This window comes from Ranitomeya imitator, chromosome 3 (assembly GCF_032444005.1).
Source record: "Ranitomeya imitator isolate aRanImi1 chromosome 3, aRanImi1.pri, whole genome shotgun sequence".
Taxonomy (NCBI): Eukaryota; Metazoa; Chordata; class Amphibia; order Anura; family Dendrobatidae; genus Ranitomeya; species Ranitomeya imitator.
Window position 1 is genome coordinate 650,380,202 of NC_091284.1, and position 23,777 is coordinate 650,403,978.

Genomic DNA, 23,777 nt, shown 5'->3' on the forward strand with positions numbered 1-23,777 from the left:
ACCACACACAGCCCCCCCCACCACCACCACCACACACAGCCCCCCCCACCACCACCACCACACACAGCCCCCCCCACCACCACCACCACACACAGCCCCCCCCACCACCACCACCACACACAGCCCCCCCCACCACCACCACCACACACAGCCCCCCCCACCACCACCACCACACACAGCCCCCCCCCACCACCACCACCACACACAGCCCCCCCCCCACCACCACCACCACACACAGCCCCCCCCCACCACCACACACAGCCCCCCCCCCACCACCACCACCACCACACACAGCCCCCCCACCACCACCACCACCACACACAGCCCCCCCCACCACCACCACCACACACAGCCCCCCCCACCACCACACACAGCCCCCCCCACCACCACACACAGCCCCCCCCACCACCACCACCACACACAGCCCCCCCCACCACCACACACAGCCCCCCCCGCCACCACCACACAGCCCCCCCCGCCACCACCACACACAGCCCCCCCCCCACCACCACCACACACAGCCCCCCCCCACCACCACCACACACAGCCCCCCCCACCACCACCACACACAGCCCCCCCCACCACCACCACCACACACAGCCCCCCCCGCCACCACCACACACAGCCCCCCCCCCCACCACCACACACAGCCCCCCCCACCCACCACCACACACAGCCCCCCCCACCACCACACACAGCCCCCCCCCACCACCACCACCACACACAGCCCCCCCCACCACCACCACCACACACAGCCCCCCCCGCCACCACCACACACAGCCCCCCCCCCACCACCACCACCACACACAGCCCCCCCACCACCACCACCACACACAGCCCCCCCCGCCACCACCACACAGCCCCCCCCCGCCACCACCACACACAGCCCCCCCCCACCACCACCACACACAGCCCCCCACCACCACCACCACACACACAGCCCCCCCACCACCACCACCACACACAGCCCCCCCGCCACCACCACACAGCCCCCCCCCGCCACCACCACACACAGCCCCCCCCACCACCACCACACACAGCCCCCCACCACCACCACCACACACACAGCCCCCCCACCACCACCACCACACACAGCCCCCCCCCGCCACCACCACACACAGCCCCCCCCCGCCACCACCACACAGCCCCCCCCCGCCACCACCACCACCACCACACACAGCCCCCCCCACCACCACACACACACACACACACACACACACACACACACACACACACACACACACACACGTGACCGTTGTGTGACAGCGGCGCCCCGCACTCGGTAGCGGCGTCACAAGCTCCTCTCACCCGCCGCCGGCGTCACCGCGGGAAAGTGAGAGGCGCCGCCAGTGGTTGGTGTCACCGTGCAGCGCGTTACCGTCTGTCACATGAATTTTCTCCGCACAAACACGTGATTAAGAGCCAGAAAAAAAAATAGAAAGTGAAAATGAGGAAAAAAAACTACTAAGTAAACAACGAGTAGTCTCCAGCTCCGGTCACTGCCGCACTCACCTGAGCACCGGTCCCGGGCGGCCGCTCCTGCCGTGCCCGGGCTGCTGGTGACACTGTCTCAGGACTTGTTTGCACTGCTCTGCGGCCAAGTTTGCTTTCTCTCCGCCCACTAAACTGGGAGGGAGGCGAAGGCTAGACGGACGCCGCGGGGGGATCCTCCTCAGCCGCCGTACACGGGGCTGCTGTATCGGCTTCCGTAGTCTTATCTGTGGCGCCTTATCGGCTGCTCCGATGTGTTTGTGACCGACGTCGGGCGAGCTGTGCACACGGCGCGGCTTCTGGTACGTCCCTGGTTGTCTCCGGACAATGCAGTGTTGCAGCTGTGTATGCTGGGACTTGTAGTGTAAGTGGTGCGGTCCTGCTGCTGCCGGGGGTGATTGTTCCCCATGTACCTGAGCATTAGCCGTACCAGCGGCTCTGGACCCCAGGTGCAGCCTCCCATATGGTCGCCATTGTGTGACATGGGTTTATGCTGCAGGTCTTCACTATGGTGGCACAGGACGAGGTGTGCAGCAAATCCACAGCATTTACCCTCTGGGAAATAGTAGTCCTGGGGATTAAAAACAATGTTATGTAACTCAAACACTGCTGCAGCCAATCAGTGGGCTAGTGCCATCCACAGCACAGTGATTGGCTGCATCGGTCACATTTAGTCGTGATGTCACTGCTGCAGCCTGCCAGCAATGACTGGGGGCAGTGATGAGAAAGTACAACTGATTTTTGTTACTTTTAACCTCCCTCAGACCTTAGATTATATTAAAGGGGTTTTTTTCTGCCCATAGGATAGCACTAGCTAAAAATGCCAAAATTAGCATTACTCACCCTCTCCAGGTCCATCATCTGCTTTGGTCTTTGCTGTCAGGCTGCAGCGTCAGAGAGGCATCGCTGGACCTGGGGAGTAGTCTCTACATTCACATCCATTTGTACGGACCGTGATTTATGGACCGGCCCCGAGTCTCCATATATATGAGGCTGTCAAGTTCTGGTCAGGATACTCGTTACCAGTTCATGAGTCATGGTACATCTTCAGACCCTGACACAAGGATGTGAATGCCACCCAAGGCTGATTGTATTAGTTTTACCTTGTGCAAGCCTATGGGCAGCAGAGAGTTGAGAATGGAAACCCCCTCTAATCATAGAAAACCCCTCTAATCATGGAAAACTCCGTTTTATAGTCATCCAAATGATCGGACCGAAGCTATACGGGTTTAATCCAGCCTTCCTGCCTATCCGAGCCTGCCTCCCTATCTGAGCTTGCCTGTCCCTGCCTGCCTATCCGAGCCTGCTTGTCCCTGCCTCCCTATCTGAGCTTGCCTGTCCCTGCCTGCCTATCCGAGCCTGCTTGTCCCTGCCTCCCTATCTGAGCTTGCCTGTCCCTGCCTGCCTATCTGAGCCTGCCTGCCTGTCCCAGCCTGCCTATCCGAGCCTGCCTCCCTATCTGAGCTTGCCTGTCCCTGCCTGCCTACCCGAGCCTGCCTGCCTGTCCCAGCCTGCCTATCCGAGCCTGTCTGTCCCTGCCTCCCTATCTGAGCTTGCCTGTCCCTGCCTCCCTATCTGAGCTTGCCTGTCCCTGTCCCTGCCTGCCTATCCCTGCCTGTCTGTCCCTGCCTGGCTGCCCGTCCGAGCCTGCCTGCCTGTCCCTGCCTGCCTATCCGAGCCTGCCTATCCGAGCCTGCCTGTCCGAGCCTGTCTGTCCCTGCCTGCCTATCCGAGCCTGCCTGCCTATTCCGAGCCTGCCTGTCCCAGCCTGCCTATCCGAGCCTGCCTGCCTGCCTATCCGAGCCTGCCTGCCTATCTGAGCCTGCCTGTCCCTGCCTGCCTATCTGAGCCTGCCTGTCCCAGCCTGCCTATCCCAGCACTAAGCCTTTTAATTTCTGTGTTTTATCATTTCATTTTTACTTTTTTTTTTTTTTCCAGGAGAAATTTCAAGAAAACCAACATGTAAGTCGTGTTCTGTATGATTGTTCTTTGGAGAAGGTCCTTTGCCTGGTTGCCATGTTAAAGTTGTAGGAGTTTTTACAGCTCAGACGTTCATGGTTTATTGACACAATGCAGTGAAGCCTTTGAGACACGCAACCAAATTTTCGTGAGAAGTGGCTTTATAGGAGGGCGACTATTGCTTTAGCCTTATCGAAAGTCACGCGGCCAAAGTTTCCTAGGTGTCACTGCTGACTTCAGACCTGTGAATCCTCACACTGTGAAGATTCTCCAGTGCTGGGAGCAGGCGGTCCTGTTAGGCTGTGTGCACACAGTGCGTTTTTGATGCTTTTTTCCCACATGGAATTGGGCAAAAATCGCTAGGGAATCCTTATGCCAGCAAAGTCAATGAGAATCCTGAAGTGCTGTGCACATGATCAGTATGTTCCCTTTAAGGAGTTTCTGTGCATTTAAAACTGCTGCATGTAATTTCTTTGTGCGTTTTTGACCCATTGAATGTACAGGGGAAAAAACGCACCAAAAATGCATCAAATTTTTCCCCAGCGTTTTTACTGCTAAGAGCTGCAAAAGCCTTGCAGAAATTTCTGCAAGCAAATACTCAACATGCGCACAAACCTTACCGCAAGCATTCGATTTGCATACTTCCGGGCACCTTCTGACTAGACTGTGTCTGTCCTTGCTCAATACACTAGCATGGAGTGAGGCCGCGCCCATCTAGTTGGCATGTGACCGCATTCACAAGTCTGCAGTCTCATAAAGTGACTGCAGATTTGTATATTAAGACCAGATAACCCCTTCAAAGAGAGTCTCTCACCCCAAAATCGAGGGTGAGCTTAAGCCCACCAGCATCAGGGGCTTATCTACAGCATTCTGTAATGCTGTAGATAAGCCCCCGATGTATCCTGAAAGATGAGAAAAAGAGTTTATATTATACTCACCAAGGGGCGGTCCCACTGCAGTCCGGTCCGATGGGTGTTACGGTCCGGTCCGGTGCCTCCCATCGTCATCAGATGACGTCCTCTTCTTGTCTTCCTGCTGCGGCTCCTGCGCAGGCGTACTTTGTCTGCCCTGTTGAGGGCAGAGCAAAGTACTGCAGTGTGCAGGTGCCGGGAAAGGTCAGAGAGGCCCAGCGCCTGCGCACTGCAGTACATTGCTCTGCCCTCAACAGACAGCTCTCCAGCGACCAACGATGCCGGTAACCAGGGTAAACATCGGGTTACTAAGCGCAGGGCCGCGCTTAGTAACCCGATGTTTACCCTGGTTACCATCGTTAAAGTAAAAAAACAAACACTACATACTTACCTACCGCTGTCTGTCCTCGGCGCTGTGCTTCTCTGCTCTGGCTGTGAGCGCCGGGCAGCCGGAAAGCAGAGCGGTGACATCACCGCTCTGCTTTCCGGCCGCTGTGCTCACAGCCAGACCAGAGAAGCACAGCGCCGAGGACAGACAGTGGTAGGTAAGTATGTAGTGTTTGTTTTTTTACTTTAACGATGGTAACCAGGGTAAACATCGGGTTACTAAGCGCGGCCCTGCGCTTAGTAACCCGATGTTTACCCTGGTTACCAGCGAAGACATCGCTGAATCGGTGTCACACACACCGATTCAGCGATGTCAGCGGGAGAGCCAGCGACAAAATAAAGTTCTGGCCTTTCTTCCCCGACCAGCGACATCACACCAGGGGCCTGATCGCTGCTGCCTGTCACACTGGACGATATCGCTAGCCAGGACGCTGCAACGTCACGGATCGCTAGCGATATCGTCTAGTGTGACGGTACCTTAATCTAAAGGTACCGTCACACATAGCGACGCTGCAGCGATACCGACAACGATCCGGATCGCTGCAGCGTCGCTGTTTGGTCGCTGGAGAGCTGTCACACAGACAGCTCTCCAGCGACCAACGATCCCGAGGTCCCCGGTAACCAGGGTAAACATCGGGTAACTAAGCGCAGGGCCGCGCTTAGTAACCCGATGTTTACCCTGGTTACCATCCTAAAAAGTAAAAAAAAACAAACACTACATACTTACCTACCGCTGTCTGTCCTCGGCGCTCTGCTTCTCTGGTCTGGCTGTGAGCGCCGGGCAGCCAGAAAGCAGAGCGGTGACGTCACCGCTCTGCATTCCGGCTGACCGACGCTCACAGCCAGAGCAGGAGGAGAGCAGAGCACAGCGCTGGAGGACAGACGGCTGTAGGTAAGTATGTAGTGTTTGTTTTTTTACTTTTAGGATGGTAACCAGGGTAAACATCGGGTTACTAAGCGCGGCCCTGCGCTTAGTTACCCGATGTTTACCCTGGTTACCAGCAAAGACATCGCTGAATCGGTGTCACACACGCCGATTCAGCGATGTCTACGGGGAGTCCAGCGACCAAATAAAGTTCTGGACTTTCTTCCCCGACCAGCGATCTCCCAGCAGGGGCCTGATCGCTGCTGCCTGTCACACTGGACGATATCGCTAGCGAGGACGCTGCAACGTCACGGATCGCTAGCGATATCGTCTAGTGTGACAGTACCTTAACCTCTTTTTCTCCTCTTTCAGGTTACATTGTGGCTTATCTACAGCATTACAGAATACTGTAGATAAGCCCCTGATGCCGATGGGCTTAGCTCACCTTCGATTTTGGGGGTGACAGGTTCCCTTTAAGGCTACTTTCACACATCAGGTTTTTGTTGTCAGGCACAATCCGGCGAGTTTTGAAAAAAACTGATCTTTTTTTCCCGCTGGATCCGTTTTTTTCTCATAGAGTTGTATTAACGCCGGATTGTGCCTGATGGCCACCCGTTTCATCCGTTTTTTGCCAGATGCATCCGAAATGTCTTTTCCAGCGGACGGAGAAAACGTCCATATGAACGTTTTTTCTGTCCGGCGAAAAAACGGCCAGCGTCGGTTCCAGCGATAAACGGATGAAACGTGTGGAGTATTGACTGGATCCGGCTACCGATTCCATTTTTTTCACACTGAGCATGCCCTGTTCCTGCATTTTCAATTCTGGAGAGTCTCTCCCTCTTTTTTACAAACGGATCCAGCAAAAAAAAAAAAAAACGGATCCGGCTCATCAGTTTTTCACAAATTGCACCGGATCTGTTTTTTTTTTTTTCTTTTCAAAAAATAAATCGATTAGGCCAGAAGGCAAAAAAACTGATGTGTGAAAGTAGCCTAAAAGAGTCACAGTGCGACCCCGAGGATGCCGTGACAAGCAAGTTACAAAAAACGTGCCGCAGTTGGACTTTTTGCAACTTGCTTATTGCAGTTGAAGTACCCTCGGGGTCAATATACGACCCCACTGATTTGTATTCTGCTGCGATGTAAGTTGTTTTTTTTTTAATTGCTGATCAACAAAATAAGGGTGCCCCCCCCCATACAACTGTGCAGCTACAGTATAAATCTAAATGTCGGCTGTACGCCAGGCCAGCGCTGCCTCTGCCCGCCTCACTGCTGAGCACGTCATCTAACACCTCTGTCCCTGCAGGGCTGACTACTGGAAATCACAACCCAAGAAGTTCTGTACCTATTGCAAGTGTTGGATTGCAGACAATAAGCCAGTAAGTTTTATATTGATGAATGTCACCATTAAAGGGAACCTGTCACCCCGTTTTTTGAGATTGAGATATAAATACTGTTAAATAGGGCCTGTGCTGTGCGTTACTATAGTGTATGTAGTGTACCCTGATTCCCCATGTATGCCGAGAAATACATTACCAAAGTCGGCGTTTTCGCCTGTCAATCAGGCTGGTCTGGTCAGGTGGGCGTGTTCACAGCGTTCTTTTCTTCCCCAGGTTTCCGTTGGTGGCGTAGTGGTGTGCGCATGTCCAAGGTCCGGATTCCCTGTGCCCACGTGAAGACACAGCGCGCGATCTGCGCTGTCATTCCTTTCATCGGTGCGGGCGGCCATCTTCCTGGGGCCGCGCGTGCGCAGATGTAGTGCTCTGCTGCACGGGGCTTCAGGAAAATGGCCGCGGGATGCCGCGCGTGCGCAGAAGAGATCGCGGCGGCCATTTTCCCAAAGCCGAGATGCAAACTCGGCTTTGGGAAAATGGCCGCCGCGATCTCTTCTGCGCACGCGCGGCATCCCGCGGCCATTTTCCTGAAGCCCCGTGCAGCAGAGCACTACATCTGCGCACGCGCGGCCCCAGGAAGATGGCCGCCCGCACCGATGAAAGGAATGACAGCGCAGATCGCGCGCTGTGTCTTCACGTGGGCACAGGGAATCCGGACCTTGGACATGCGCACACCACTACGCCACCAACGGAAACCTGGGGAAGAAAAGAACGCTGTGAACACGCCCACCTGACCAGACCAGCCTGATTGACAGGCGAAAACGCCGACTTTGGTAATGTATTTCTCGGCATACATTGGGAATCAGGGTACACTACATACACCATAGTAACGCACAGCACAGGCCCTATTTAACAGTATTTATATCTCAATCTCAAAAAACGGGGTGACAGGTTCCCTTTAAGGGGTTTCCCAATCAAATCCATTTGTCATCTATCCTGCGTATGATCGCTGGGCCTGTGGGTGACGGAAACCAATGTTCTCATGATGGCCCTGGTGATAAACACTAAGGATGTATCCTCTGGGTAGGTGATAAATGCATTAGGTGGGAAATTAAAGGGAAATAACTAGGTTACCCTCATTTTGGCTGTTCGGCATGGAAACACCACTGCTGCTTAATGTGATATGTGGATAACACAAAGCATTGATTTCTCCAGCTGATGATTGTATAATCTTTATTCCAGCAAATTAAAAACATTTCAAGTACAGTCCAAATAGCAAGTATAAATTGTGATATTATTATTGTACTTTCTAATCATAAGATCTCAGTTTATGCTTACAATTTATTTATTCATGTTAATTTGTATATGAATTTGATATTTTATATGTTTTATATTTTTTTTCTGTATTTTTATGGTAGGGTGAAGATGGAGATTAGGTTTTCAATGATCAAACTAATTCACATGTTGTTGTCTGTCAATCCAGCCCCTAGTCCCATTTCTTGTAGGAGTGTCAAGCCCTAAGAGATGTACAGTGCCTTGCAAAAGTATTCAGCCCCCTGGAACATTTCATCCTTTTCCCACATATCATGCTTCAAACATAAAGATACCAAAAGTACATTTTTAGTGAAGAATCAACAACAAGTGGAACACAATTGTGAAGTTGAATGAATTTTATTGGTTATTTTAAATTTTTGTGGAAATTCAAAAACTGAAAAGTGGGGCGTGCAATATCATTTGGCCCCTATAACTTAATACTTTGTTGCGTCACCTTATGCTGCGATTGCATCTGCAAGTCACTTGGGGTATGTCTATATCAGTTTTGTACATGGAGAGACTGAAATTCTTGCCCATTCTTCCTTGGCAAACAGCTCGAGCTCAGTGAGGTTTGATGGAGATCATTTGTGAACAGCAGTTTTCAGTTCTTTCCACAGATTCTCGATTGGATTGAGGTCTGGACTTTGACTTGGCCATTCTAACACCTGGATACATTTATTTGTGAACCATTCCATTGTAGATTTTGCTTTATGTTTGGGATCATTGTCTTGTTGGAAGAAAAATCTCCATCCCAGTCTCAGGTCTTTTGCAGACTCCAACAGGTTTTCTTCAAGAATGGTCCTTTATTTGGCTCCATCCATCTTCCCATCAATTTTAACCATCTTCCCTGTCCCTGCTGAAGAAAAGCAGGCCCAAACCATGATGCTGTCACCACCATGTTTGACAGTGGGGATGGTGTGTTCAGGGTGATGAACTGTGTTGCCTTTAAGCCAAACATATCGTTTGGTATTGTTGCCAAAAAGTTTGATTTTGGTTTCATCTGACCAGAGCACCTTCTTCCACATGTTTGGTATGTCTCCCAGGTGGCTTGTTGCAAACTTTAAACAACACTTTTTATGGATATCTTTGAGAAATGGCTTTCTTCTTGCAACTCTTCCATAAAGGCCAGATTTGTGCAGTGTATGACTGATTGTTGTCCTATGGACAGACTGTCCCACCTCAGCTGTAGATCTCTGCAGTTCATCCAGAGTGATCATGGGCCTCTTGGCTGAATCTCTGATCAGTCTTCTCCTTGTTTGAGATGAAAGTTTAGAGGGACGGCCGGTTCTTGGTAGATTTGCAGTGGTATGATGCTCCTTCCATTTCAATATGATCGCTTGCACAGTGCTTTTTGGGAAGTTTAAAGTTTTGGAAATCATTTTGTATCCAAATCCGGCTTTAAACTTCTCCACAACAGTATCACGGACCTGCCTGGTGTGTTCCTTGGTCTTTATGATGCTCTTTGTGCTTCAAACAGAACCCTGAGACTATCACAGATCAGGTGAATTTATACGGAGACTTGATTAAACACAGGTGGATTATATTTATCATCATTAGGCATTTAGGACAATATGGGATCATTCAGAGATCCACAATAAACTTCTGGAATGAGTTTGCTGCACTGAAAATAAAGGGGCCGAATAATATTGCATGCCCCACTTTTCAGTTTTTGATTTTCCACAAAAATTTAAAATAACCAATAAATTTCGTTCAACTTCACAATTGTGTTCCACTTGTTGATTCTTCACCAAAAATTTACATTTGGTATCTTTGTTTGAAGCATGATATGTGGGAAAAGGTTGAAAAGTTCCAGGGAGCCGAATACTTTCGCAAGGCGCTGTATGGTTGTACTTGCATAATCTGGGATTTAGGACATAGTTATATGTCTGAAACACGTAGGAAAAACTTTGCTGGAACGTTTTTAATTTGCTGAAATAATGATTTTAGAAACATTGTAATCAGATTCGGCTCTCTATGATTTGGGGGGAGCCCTCCTGTAAGAATGCTTGTGTCAGGCTTTGTCACACAGCCAAATTGTGCCACTATTATGAATAGTAACAGCAGACTAGACCGGGAGAAGTTAGCGGGACCCCACCACGGCTTCTGGTTAATGCTTACATAATAACCTCAATGCTGTGGTCTCACAGTTGAATATAGATTTTGTTTTACTCTTTAATGACTTATGTTTTCTGTCTTTTGTTTTGTAGAGTATTGAATTCCATGAAAGAGGAAAAAACCACAAAGAAAATGTTACCAAGAAAATCAGTGAGGTAAATTGCTTAAAGTAAGAAATAGATCTGACCAAGAAAAAGCATTGGTAGGTGTTTGTTACTGAGGACATAATTTATTACACCATACTTGTCTTATTATAAATGGACTACATCTACAGTAGGAGGTGGTCCCCTTAAACATTTTTCATCATGAAAACAAATTTCTGTAAGATTCCCAAATAAAACTAAGGGTGCATTACGCAGGCATTCTAAAGCTGTGCGGTCTCCTCACTGATAGCTCAGTTACCTGGAGAAAATTGACTTCATTCCGCCTAGCAGCCTCTGGCTTTCAGTCATAGAGGCACGATTCAGCCAACACTCTGTACACTGTGAGCAACGGCTTTAAGCATGCCCGTGCAGATTGCACTGCTAGGCTGGCTGTCAGTCATCAGTTCTGAACCGGCTGCCTGTAAGTTCTGGATTGGGGTTACAGCCGCCACTCACTACTTACTGAGCAGTGACTGAAGCCACGCCTCTGCGACTGAAAGCCGGAGGCTGACAGGAGGAATGTAAAATGATATAAGTTTGGCCATAATCGTACTGATGTGCAGAATCATTTTGCTGGGTCAATATTGCCACATGTTGCTCAGTGTAAAATCGAAACTCACCCCAAAAAAATGACATTTTTATGTCATTTCAACCAATTTTTTTTTCATGTTTTACCCATGTTCCAGTACATTATATATTAAAGTGAATAATGTCATTGAAACCTACAACTTTCTCTGCAGAAGACCAAACCCTCAGACCAATATTTTGATGGAAAAATAAAAAAGTTATGATACTTGAAGTAAGGGGAGTAAAAACAAAAGCACAAAAAACAGAAATTTGCTTTAATAGAGTTGAGGTACTTGCCCACGATCAGGAATTTTGTATTTATGCATCATCAAACCCGCAGTGGCCAGATGTTACAGCATAGTGGATGGGATTTCTAGAAATCCTATGTCCGCTATGCGTCAATGTGCGCCTGCAGGTCACCCGCAACCACTGACATTTGGCGCGGCGTTCAGGACCGCAGTATGTCAATTTCTCTTGCGGAGACGCTAGTTTCCAAAACAGAATTTTTAACAATAGAGGATTTACCTGCATTCATAGAGCACAGCATTTTGGATACAGCGAAAATGCTCTGCGTCCAAAGCGCTTCTAGTTCCGGATCGTGGGCACATGGCCTGTAAGAGAATTTCCCTAGACTTCAAAGGATTTTACTAGTGATTGTAATTGACAAAGTCTTCTTGGTAATCAAATACTGTGTACTAAACATCCATTCTGGCTTAGATTAAGCAAAAAAGTGTGGCCAAAGCCAAAGCAGATGAAAAAAAGTCAAAGGAGTTTGCTGCAATGGAGGAAGCTGCGCTAAAGGCTTATGAAGAAGACCTGAAGAGACTTGAAGGAGGTAAACCAGGTAAAGTTCAAGAGTTTGTGCAAGAAAGCTATTTTTTTGTGTTTTTTTTATTATTATTTGGCTTTCTTATGCATTGAGAAATAAAAGTTTTGAAAAGCCTTTGAATTGCATGTATTAAAAAAATCATTAATTCTGGGATCCAGATAGCGGTGTATCACTGACTATGATGCACCTCCACTGCAGCTGTATTGTATGCGGGCACAGAAGGACACGGCCTGTAATCACTAGTTCTGGAGTAAACGCTATGGTTTGTCATTCCATGGTAGTTTTTTCTAATGCCGGCAGTAACATTTGATGAAAATGCATTCTGGTTTCATTTTAACCTTTTGTATTCAGTCTAAAAATCCAAAGTGATTCCTGTTGTGCGTCTTTACCACGTACCTCCTCCACCAGCATCTAAGATCACATACTTTATGAGCTACATCAAAAAAATCTCATGCCACAGTGGTCTCACTCGTTTTGTTTTTTTTTTATTCTTTCTCCTTTCCAACCTCATTTTCTTAGTTTTTTTTTATGTTTTGTTGAAAAGTCTTTTCTATCTGTTTTTTTTTTTTACTACTATTACTATTTTTATTTACTACTATTTCCGCCTTTGAAATAATAATTTAAGTTGGACGTTGACATTATATTGTAATGCCCCATCCTCGATGATGTCCTAATAAGACTTTTGTTCTCTTTTAGCGCCGCTGCCTCCCGTAGGCCTGACCGTAGAAGAAAGGAGGGCACGGGATGAGCAGAAGAGGATGGACATAGACGCTGTAGAAAAACACCATGCTAAGAGGCAATGGACAAAATCCGTCTCTCCAGAAGGGTACCCTTATTTCTACAATTTATTGACAGGAGGTATTTGTGTGTATTTTTCTGTATGAATTTTCACAAAGTGTTTGTCTGCAAAGTCACACTGTCTAAGAGGCCCAATTACATGTAGTCATAATCTGGTGTAAGACTGAATCCATGGCCACCGCTGGACTCAGACGCGATTCTGCATTGCTGGATCTCACTCTCAGGCTGTGTGCAGAGGTTGCGGATTTGTCCACGGATCCGCAGCGGATTTGTCCGCGGATCCGCAACGGATTTGGCCCTGCAGATCCGCAGCAGTTTTCCATGCGATATACAGGACCATGTAAACCTATGGAAAACCAAATCCACTGTGCACATGCTGCAGAAAATTCCACGCAGAAACGCAGCGGTTTATTTTCTGCAGCATGTCAATTCTTTATACGGATTCCGCAGCGTTTTTACACCTATTGCATTATAGGAATCCGCAGGTGTAAAATCGCAGGCGAAATCGGCACAAAATCCACAGAAAACCCGCAGGTAAAACGCAGGTAATTTTACCTGCGGATAATGCAGAATCTGCGCGGAAAAATCCGCAATGGAATCCGCAACGTGTGCACATACCCTTAAACCAAATATAATTTATTATAGTCATGGTGTTTTTTCTATCACTTCAATAACATCACAGATTTTCACTTTCTGTTGAGAAGTGTATTTTTTATTACCTATTTTACTTATGTGAATAGATAAAAATCATTGCAACACCCAGAAATTATCCACAGATCTTGGTATATCCCCTTATGTTGGGTGTTTAGGGTTATGTAGGTTGGTCCTTATATGTAATTAGGAAAGCTTGGTCATCCATTACTCATAGACATGATATTTGACTTTTTATCGTTTTATTCTGAAGGCGGGTGGACTGGAATAAGCAGTACATCATGAATTCTTTTAATTTTAGAATCTCAGTGGGAAGAGCCGGAGGGATTTCATGAGAACATAGACAAGAATGAAAAGGTAATCACTGAATACCTGGTGCGGATCTGTTACCAGATTTGAAAGCACAAACTGCGTTTGATATAGATAAGAAATGTGTAATGCTATATTTCACCTGCTGTGGTGCTACTGGCAGTGGCATAACACCAATGGCGCAGACCACCAAGCCGCTATGGGGCCTGTGAGTTGGGGGGATTGCAAACACCGCTCCCCCTGCTTGGCACCGCGCTTTCAAATGTTGGGCATCCTATCTGCTTACACAGTTAAAAGCAATGATGGGGAAGGGAGCATCAGCCGATGCTCCATCATTCTCCCTCTGTGTCTGACATCTCAGCACAGCGGGCGCGGTGCTGTCACTATAACGTGCCCACTGTGCATTGCTGCAAAAGACACACTGAGGAGACCAAGGGAACGGGGAGAGGTGAGTATTTTAGTTTATATTTTATCAACGACTACATTGTGGGGACCATTATATTATATGGAGGGCTATGTGGGGGGCATTATATTCTATGGAAAGCTGTGTGGGGCCCATTATATTATATGGAGGGCTATGTGGGGGGCATTATATTCTATGGAAACCTGTGTGGGGCCCATTATATTATATGGAGGGCTATGTGGGGGGCATTATATTCTATGGAAAGCTGTGTGGGGCCCATTATATTATATGGAGGGCTAAGTGGGGCCAATTATACTATGTATGGGCCATTAAACTGTTTTGAGGGCTAGATTAGAATTTCTGCTATGTGGCCCCATGATTTCCATGTGCGCCCCAGGCTACTGGGTAAAGCGGTAGCACTTTCAATTTCCCCACTGTTTACAGATGATCTTTGAGGCCCCAACACCGACATCCAGGATCTGCTTCTTGTTGGTGGAAATGAAGGGAAGATGATGTTTACTTTAATGTTTAGGTCCTCATTTTCCTCATAGTATGGAACTTTTTGTGGGCATGTTATTTAAAGGGTTTTTTTTAAAGTTCTTACCATGCAGTCTGCTACGTCTGGGTGTCCTCCTCGAGTAGGCATATACGCCTAAAAATGATGCATGACAGAGCGCACAGTGACTCCTATCTGCACCTTTATAGTCTATGGCCCCATTGGCTCATTCAAGCCATTTTGCTGAAGGTTCAAATGTTAGCACCGATAGGACCACTGATAAAGAACGCAGTGTGAAGCGGGCCTTACTTTTGTCTCTGCAGTATAGACAATACGCAAAAAAAAACCTCTGGTCCCAGAAAGCGCATTTAAATTGGAGACAATGGATTGGTGCCATAAGTCACTTATCTCCAGGTCAAATTAAATTTGTCGAACTCTTATTTCTCAGAACATCACTTGTCTCTTTTTCATATTCGTAATTTATGCATGAAGTAGATGCTGTGTTGGCAGGATTTAGTGTCTAAAATAAAATGGCAATGACTATGAAGTAGGTCATAATGCACATTATGCCCAGTGGATTGCAGTTGTTTTCTTGACTCCTTCCCATTTTTAAAATGTTGTTAATTTTAAAAGTTGCAGTCCCAGCTGTAAATTCATTATATACTCACGTACAAGAGATAAACAGATGACTGGCACCACAAAGAAAAAACACAATATGTGTACAGGAGTGGCAAAGCAACAATGTATGATAAAGAAGGAAAAGCTAACATATTAAACACCTTCTTCTCCACGGTATTCACGGTGGAAAATGAAATGCTAGGTGAAATCCCAAGAAACAATGAAAACCCTATATTAAGGGTCACCAATCTAACCCAAGAAGAGGTGCGAAACCGGCTAAATAAGATTAAAATAGATAAATCTCCAGGTCCGGATGGCATACACCCACGAGTACTAAGAGAACTAAGTAATGTAATAGATAAACCATTATTTCTTATTTTTAGGGACTCTATAAAAGTGAACCTGGAAATTATAGGCCAGTAAGTCTAACCTCTATTGTTGGTAAAATATTTGAAGGGTTTCTGAGGGATGTTATTCTGGATTATCTCAATGAGAATAACTCTTTAACTCCATATCAGCATGGGTTTATGAGAAATCGCTCCTGTCAAACCAATCTAATCAGTTTTTATGAAGAGGTAAGCTATAGGCTGGACCACGGTGAGTCATTGGACGTGGTATATCTCGATTTTTCCAAAGCGTTTGATACCGTGCCGCACAAGAGGTTGGTACACAAAATGAGAATGCTTGGTCTGGGGGAAAATGTGTGTAAATGGGTTAGTAACTGGCTTAGTGATAGAAAGCAGAGGGTGGTTATAAATGGTATAGTCTCTAACTGGGTCGCTGTGACCAGTGGGGTACCGCAGGGGTCAGTATTGGGACCTGTTCTCTTCAACATATTCATTAATGATCTGGTAGAAGGTTTACACAGTAAAATATCGATATTTGCAGATGATACAAAACTATGTAAAGAAGTTAATACAAGAGAAGATAGTATTCTGCTACAGATGGATCTGGATAAGTTGGAAACTTGGGCTGAAAGGTGGCAGATGAGGTTTAACAATGATAAATGTAAGGTTACACACATGGGAAGAAGGAATCAATATCACCATTACACACTGAATGGGAAGCCACTGGGTAAATCTGACAGGGAGAAGGACTTGGGGATCCTAGTTAATGATAAACTTACCTGGAGCAGCCAGTGCCAGGCAGCAGCTGCCAAGGCAAACAGGATCATGGGGTGCATTAAAAGAGGTCTGGATACACATGATGAGAGCATTATACTGCCTCTGTACAAATCCCTAGTTAGACCGCACATGGAGTACTGTGTCCAGTTTTGGGCACCGGTGCTCAGGAAGGATATAATGGAACTAGAGAGAGTACAAAGGAGGGCAACAAAATTAATAAAGGGGATGGGAGAACTACAATACCCAGATAGATTAGCGAAATTAGGATTATTTAGTCTAGAAAAAAGACGACTGAGGGGCGATCTAATAACCATGTATAAGTATATAAGGGGACAATACAAATATCTCGCTGAGGATCTGTTTATACCAAGGAAGGTGACGGGCACAAGGGGGCATTCTTTGCGTCTGGAGGAGAGAAGGTTTTTCCACCAACATAGAAGAGGATTCTTTACTGTTAGGGCAGTGAGAATCTGGAATTGCTTGCCTGAGGAGGTGGTGATGGCGAACTCAGTCGAGGGGTTCAAGAGAGGCCTAGATGTCTTCCTGGAGCAGAACAATATTGTATCATACAATTATTAGGTTCTGTAGAAGGACGTAGATCTGGGGATTTATTATGATGGAATATAGGCTGAACTGGATGGACAAATGTCTTTTTTCGGCCTTACTAACTATGTTACTATGTTACTATGTTACTGCGATCAGGGACCCTGCTGAGAATCGTACGTCGTAGCAGATCGTTTGAAACTTTATTTCGTCGCTGGATCTCCCGCTGACATCGCTGAATCGGCGTGTGTGACGCCGATTCAGCGATGTCTTCACTGGTAACCAGGGTAAACATCGGGTTACTAAGCGCAGGGCCGCGCTTAGTAATTCGATGTTTACCCTGGTTACCAGCGTAAACATAAAAAAAACAAACACTACATACTTACCTTCCGTGTCTGTCCCCGGTGCTCTGCTTCTCTGCTCTGACTGTGAGCGCCGGCCAGCCGGAAAGCACAGCGGTGACGTCACCGCTCTGCTTTACGGCTGACTGGCGCTGACAGTGCAGAGGAAAGCACAGCGCCGGAGGACAGACACGGAAGGTAAGTATGTAGTGTTTGTTTTTTTTACGTTTACGCTGGTAACCAGGGTAAACATCGGGTTACTAAGCGCGGCCCTGCGCTTAGTAACCCGATGTTTACCCTGGTTACCGGGGACTTCGGGATCGTTGGTCGCTGGAGAGCTGTCTGTGTGACAGCTCTCCAGCGACGCTGCAGCGATCAACATCGTTGTCGTATCGCTGCAGCGTCGCTTAGTGTGACGGTACCCTAAGTGCAGCATTGTCAGGGGTCTGTATTCACGCTGCCACTAAGTGCTGCATTGCATTGTCAGGGGTCTGTATTCACGCTGCCACTAAGTGCAGCTTAGTCAGGGATCTGTATTCACGCTGCCCACTAAGTGCAGCTTAGTCAGGGGTCTGTATTCACGCTGCCACTTTCTCAGGGGTCTGTTCATATACAACATATTGTGTCTTCTGCCATTCTTCATTTATTTGACTCGTTAATTCTGTGTATTCGTATTTTATTAAAAGGAATCCAAATCTGCATGGGTGGAAGCGGTCTCAGAAGAGGGTTATACGTACTACTACAATTCTGAAACTGGAGGTAAGGGCTTCTTATGGTAACCACAGCCTGTCTGTTACGTGATATTTACCTCCATTAACAGAGGATTCTTTTGAGCAGAATCCAGATGGGACAAACCAGAAGACTCTGATCCCAATCTGCTCCCCGATGATAAGAAGGATTCCACAGATGCCGTAGTTGTCACCACAGCAGATGAGGAAGAAGCTCCAGAAGTGACCACAGACTCTAGCCCTGAGGCGTCCCCGCCATCTGAAGACAACACACAGACCCCTGCAATTGCACAGACTCCTAAAATCAGTTATAGGGTAATCACAATGGCCCTTCTTATCTGTGTTTATATTGTTCTATGTAGGACCTCCTCCTCCCGGGGTCCTTCTTACCAGGGGTGCAGCTTGTCACTCTGTAGTTCTGATAAGGAGTACTGTGTTTAGAGAGCGTCACTCCAGGGGCTCTCCTTATGGAGGCTCTTTTTTAAGCTCTACTGTATCATGCCAGGATCTTTTTTTGTAAAAGGCTTAATAATCACACGCTCATGTTATACCGAATGTAGAGGATAAGGCTAGGTTCACATTGTGTTAGGGCAGTTCGTTTAGCGCATAGTGCTACGGACTGCGCTAACGCAATGTCCCAAAAGGGATCGCGTTTGCCGATCCCGCTAGCGCAGATGCCCGATCTGCGCTAGCGAGGAACGGACCGCGAACACTGCAAGCAGCATTCGAGGTCCGTCACTCAAATGATGGCACATCGCTAGCGATGCGTTCGCCATTACAAGCAATGGCGGCGTTAACGGACTACGTTATGCCGCGGTGTAACGTAGTCCGTTTAATGGGTTCACATAACGCAATGTGAACCTAGCCTAAGAGTGTGGCTGATGGACAGACTACTACAGGTTTGCTTGCAGTAAAGGCGACTTGTCGAGAATGTAAAATCATCATTCTCTGTAAATGGAGAAAATTGTATCAAATCGTATATCATTTTTTTCAATTTTTTTGAATGGAGTGAAACACATATAGAGCATTAACGCCCATTGCAAAATGGGTGCAGGGCCTTGAGGTAGGACCCACATCTGTCTGACATTTATGGCATAATCTGTATATGTGACATAGACAGATTCCCTTTAAAGAGGTATTTCTATCACCAAGTTTTTGCTTCCTAATCTGAGAGCAGCATAATGTAGAGAGAGACTATGATTCAAGTGATGTGTCACTTGCTAGTCTGTATGCTGTCATTTTGTTATCGTTGATTTATCAGTAGGAAATTATTACTGTACGAATAGTAAACCTGCAGCCAAGTATATTCATGAGCCCTGTATGACCGCACAACACTGATAGTCAGCTTTCTGTGTACACTCTGCATGGGCAGAAAGCTGCCAATCACTGCTGTGGGCGGGGTTATACAGAGCTCCGCATTCAGAGAACTGCCAGATGTGCAACAGAGAAAACTGTGATTTTATCAAAATGACAGCAAGCAGCTCAGTAGTGACACATTGCTGGAATCTGCCCAAACACATTACCTAGTTGTGGGCAGAATGCTTGTTCAGCCAGCTATTTTTCCAAACTCTCCCATACAGATGCATGTGCCGCTAATGGGCAGAGGGGAATAGGCTCCTACTAGACAACTCTGGCAATGGCCTATCTCCGGTGAAAACAAACTATTTGATATGCTGAAATTTTACGTGTCCATCCCTTCTTCATTAAGGGTAAATTAAGGAGGTTCGCATAATAGGGTAAGACACTTGCAGCTCAGTGGTTAGCACTATAGCCTCTCAGGGCTGGGGTCCTGGGTTCATATCCCACAAAGGACAACATCAGAGTTAGTATGTTCTCCCCGTGTTTGCGTGGGTTTCTTGCCACACTCCACAGACATACTGATAGGGAATTTAGATTGTGAGCCCCAACGGGGACAGCAATAATAATGTCTGTGAAGTGCTGGGGAATATAATAGAGATATATAAGCAGTACAATAAATAAGTATGGGCACCTTCACTCCTAGGATATAATTTCATGGCCATTATATTTTAAAGTGAGAGTAATAATACCATTTCATATTATTTATGTAATGTTGAACCATTGAATTTTGTATTGAATTGTTGTGACTAAATATTACTATATCAAAATTGTCTGTTACAGCCTAAAAAGGAGTCCAAATCAGACAGTGATGAGGGATCTGATCCTGAACCCATACAAGAGGAAGCGGAGGAAAAAAAAGACCATCCTCCAAAATCTGGTGCTCCAAAGCCAACCAAGACGAATCCGTATGGAGCATGGGAGACTGTCCAAGAGGAGGAAGACCCATAGTACGTGCTAGTGGGAAACCATCATCCCTCAGTGTTCAGTACATCTGTGACCACCAAGTCTTGTAGCACCGTGCCCTCCATGACGGAGGTTTCACATGCAGGATTTGGTGCCTGCCCAGTGCCCATTTCTGTAAAGGTGGTTGTATTTCCATAGTGGAGCTAGATTTCTGCATGGTGTGTTCTGCCTTTTGGTAAGAAAAATAAGTTTAGCTGATTTAAAAAAAAAAAAATTTACATAACAAAACTGGATTCCATGTAGTTTCTCTGCTGTACGTCCTCTAGTCCTGTGTTTCTCGGGTGCAGTACTCGGGTGACGACAGGTCATGACTTGGGGTCATGTGCAGGCGTTACTCTCTCCACTCCTGACAGTCGCAGGGGTTGTCAGATTATAGGGAAATGCCTAAATATTGAACCTCAGCACAAGTCATTTCCTTGCTTCAGTTTTGCTAATGCCAAACAGCAATGGAAATACATGGATCAGCCATAACATTAATATAATGGTTGCCTGCCAAGTCGGAGCTGATTTTTCCAGTCACTGACTCTGCTAGACTTATTAAAGATGTCTTGTGAGATCTGATCAAAAAATGTTTGCAGTCAATCCTTTCAGTCCTGTAAGTTTCATGGTGGGACCATCGTGTATTGGTCTTGTTTTTCTAGTACGATCCACATGTGATTAATTGTATTAAAGGGAATTCACGCCAGGTTTTTACACCTAATGTAGAAACAGAGAACCTGATTCCAGAAATATGTCACTTACTGCACTGCTTGCTGTTGTTTTGATAAAATCACAGTTTTATCAGCAGGAGATTATCACTAGAGGACTAGTAAACCTGCTGCCAGATAGTCAACCATATCCATGAGCTTTGTATAACCCGCCCATACCACTGATTAGCAACTTTCTGCCTGTGCACACTGTACATAGAAAGCTGCCAATCAGTGATGGGAGTGGGAATATACAGTGCTAAAAGAAATGGTAGCTCTGCAGCAGGTGAACAGTGATTTTATAAAAATGCCAGCAAGCAGCCCAGTAAGTGACACATCACTGGACTCGAGTTCTCTTCTCCTGCATTATGCTGCTCTTAAATGGGGTAGCAAAAATCTGGTGACAGACAGATTCCCTTTAAGATCTGGACATTTGCAGGCCAAGTCCATTCTTTTGTGATGTTACTCTGGGCATGGCACATTATCCTAGTGAATGAAGCCACACTGCCAATGGGGAGCACTGTTGTCATTAATGGGTGTTCTTAGTCTGCAGCAATGTTTAGGTAGGTGATGCATGTCAAAGTAACTTCCCCATGAATGAAAAGCACCCCAGATGATTGCCCTGAACATCACACTGTCTCTGCAGGCTTCCCTTTACCATAGTGCACCCCAGGTCACACCCGCACCCTGATCTGCCTATGACGTGATAGAACACGTATTGGATCAGGCTGCTGTCTCCATATCTCCTGGTCCATCTCTGATGCTTCCATGCCACTCTAGGTGCTTTGGTGAAGGAGGGTCAGTGTGTTTCTTATTTGCCCAGTCTGCAGCAATCTGCAATGCATTGTGTGTTCTGACACCGTCCTTTCACTGTGAATATTAACCTGTACCTGAGGTTTGTAACTTTACATAAGGGGACTCGCGTCCCCCCTATTTCCACACAGATTGTGAGCAGGACCCTGACTCCTTTTCGTATCTGAGTTATGCTTAGGGTATGTGCACACGTAAGAATTTCTTGCAGAAAATTCCTGAAGAAAACTGGACATTTTCTGCAAGAAAACCGCATGCGTTTTTTTTGCGCGTTTTTTTTTCCGGAGCTTTCCCAATGCATTATATAGCAGAAAAAACGCAAAATTAATGAACATGCTGTGTTTTTTTACCGCGATGCGTTTTTTTTTTTTTTTTTTTTTTTTGCAGAAAAAAAACGCATTATGTGCACAAAAATTGCAGAATGCATTCTAAATGATAAGATGCATATGTATGCGTTTTTTATGCGTTTTTATAGCGAAGAAACGTGAAAAAACGCAACGTGTGCACACAGCCTCATTCTGTAATATCTTTATTGTATGTACAAGCCCCTCTAAAATTGTACAGTGCTACGGAATGTGTTGGCGCTATAGAAATAAAATTATTATTATTACTTGCTAGCATTGATCACTGGATCTTTTCTCCATATAGTGAGACTGTGGATTTGGAGCTGCCGAGCGTGGAGTCTGAAGACCCTGCCGTCTCTGTACCTGATGTGCCACAAGAGCCCAAAGTCAAGTTTAAAGAAAAAACCATCACTTCCCTTGGTGACTCGGCCGCTGGGGCCTCCGTCTTCAAGAGAAGGAAGCCAGAAAATGTGAAGTCCCGAAACATACGTCAGAGACTAAATGACCCGTAAAAGGCTCGGAATCATTGGGACAATTTTTTTATTGGATGTTTGGAAGCTTATAGGATTCAGCTTTGTGTGAGAGCTCGGTGTGAATAAATCCCTTTTTTTCTAGCTTTCTTTATTTGAAGGTCAGTTAAGTTAATTTGCTTGTGACGTTAGAACTGTCTTCTATACTACCGGAACTCTTCCTCTCTCTGCATTTTCCTCTGCACTGATGATTAAAGGGGTTGGCTACTGCTTTACATGTACCTTTAGATAGATTAGCTAAATACCTTCTTCCTCTGGCAAATCCTTCTGTAACCTGAGCTGCCGTAATGCTTCCATGAGCTGTGGCTGAGAATCTCCTGCGTCCGCTGCTGTCACATCAGATCCTCCCTCCGTTCTGAGAGCTGGAGTCTGACGGGTGAGCGGGGCTTGCAGCCTCGTAGTGATGGACAGTCCGGCTCTTTTTTGGTGATCCGGCACTCATGGCTCCGCTCGCCAAAAAGAGCCGGCTCTTTTTGGATCCTAAATGGATCCATATTAAATGTGTTCACACATCTGAAACCCCACCCACCTATAACAGAAACTCCGCCCACTTACTACTAACCAATTAAATTGATCAGTGGGTGGAGTTATGTCTGCCGAACACTGGGATTTTACGTCCAGTGAGAGCCATTCAGAGAATTTAGTGGCTCTCACTGGGGTGCCGGCTCCCATCATTCACAGCAGGAGGCCGGCTCTTTGTACTGGATCGTTAGTGAACGACCCATCACTGCTGGGTGGGTGGGGCTGCATTCAGCAGAGCTCACTCAGTTTCTGTAAATGCTGCCCACTCTTCCAGCAGACCCAGCTATCCTCTGCATCTGTATGTATACAGCAGGGTGTACAGTCATGGCCAAAAGTATTGACACCCCTGCAATTCTGTCAGATAATACTCAGTTTCTTCCTGAAAATGATTGCAATCACAAATTTTTTGGTATTATTATCTTCATTTAATTTGTCTTAAATGAAAAAACACAAAAGAGAATGAAGCAAAAAGCAAAACATTGATCATTTCACACAAAACTCCAAAAATGGTGCAGACAAAAGTATTGGCACCCTCAGCCTAATACTTGGTTGCACAACCTTTAGCCAAAATAACTGCAACCGCTTCCGGTAACCATCAATGAGTTTCTTACAATGCTCTGCTGGAATTTTAGACCATTCT

The 23,777-nt window shown here is 46.6% G+C and overlaps 2 protein-coding genes across 3 annotated transcripts in view; one reads left to right on the top strand and one right to left on the bottom strand.

The window, feature by feature from the left end:
- ELF1 (E74 like ETS transcription factor 1) overlaps positions 1 to 1,622 on the bottom strand; it is a 209,955-nt gene extending 208,333 nt beyond the window's left edge. Inside the window, exon 1 of one of the 2 annotated variants that reach the window (XM_069758204.1) lies at positions 1,513 to 1,622. The gene's annotated coding sequence lies outside the window, so the exon portion shown is untranslated. The remainder of the gene's footprint in view (positions 1 to 1,512) is intronic. The other variant, XM_069758208.1, reaches the window with a different exon arrangement.
- Positions 1,623 to 1,655: 33 nt separating this feature from the next.
- Positions 1,656 to 22,709, top strand: WBP4 (WW domain binding protein 4). Its single transcript, XM_069758209.1, has 11 exons — positions 1,656 to 1,793; positions 3,430 to 3,453; positions 6,917 to 6,989; positions 10,466 to 10,528; positions 11,801 to 11,927; positions 12,609 to 12,770; positions 13,663 to 13,718; positions 17,882 to 17,954; positions 18,033 to 18,238; positions 20,063 to 20,229; positions 22,390 to 22,709. Coding segments are annotated over exons 2-11 (1,137 nt in total). The 5' UTR covers positions 1,656 to 1,793; positions 3,430 to 3,451; the 3' UTR covers positions 22,598 to 22,709.
- Positions 22,710 to 23,777: the final 1,068 nt, after the last annotated feature.

Coding starts and splice junctions, on each gene's coding strand:
- WBP4 (XM_069758209.1), top strand. Junction 10,529..11,800: donor TTACCAAGAAAATCAGTGAG/GTAAATTGCTTA, acceptor ATTCTGGCTTAG/ATTAAGCAAAAAAGTGTGGC. Junction 18,239..20,062: donor CTCCTAAAATCAGTTATAGG/GTAATCACAATG, acceptor TGTCTGTTACAG/CCTAAAAAGGAGTCCAAATC.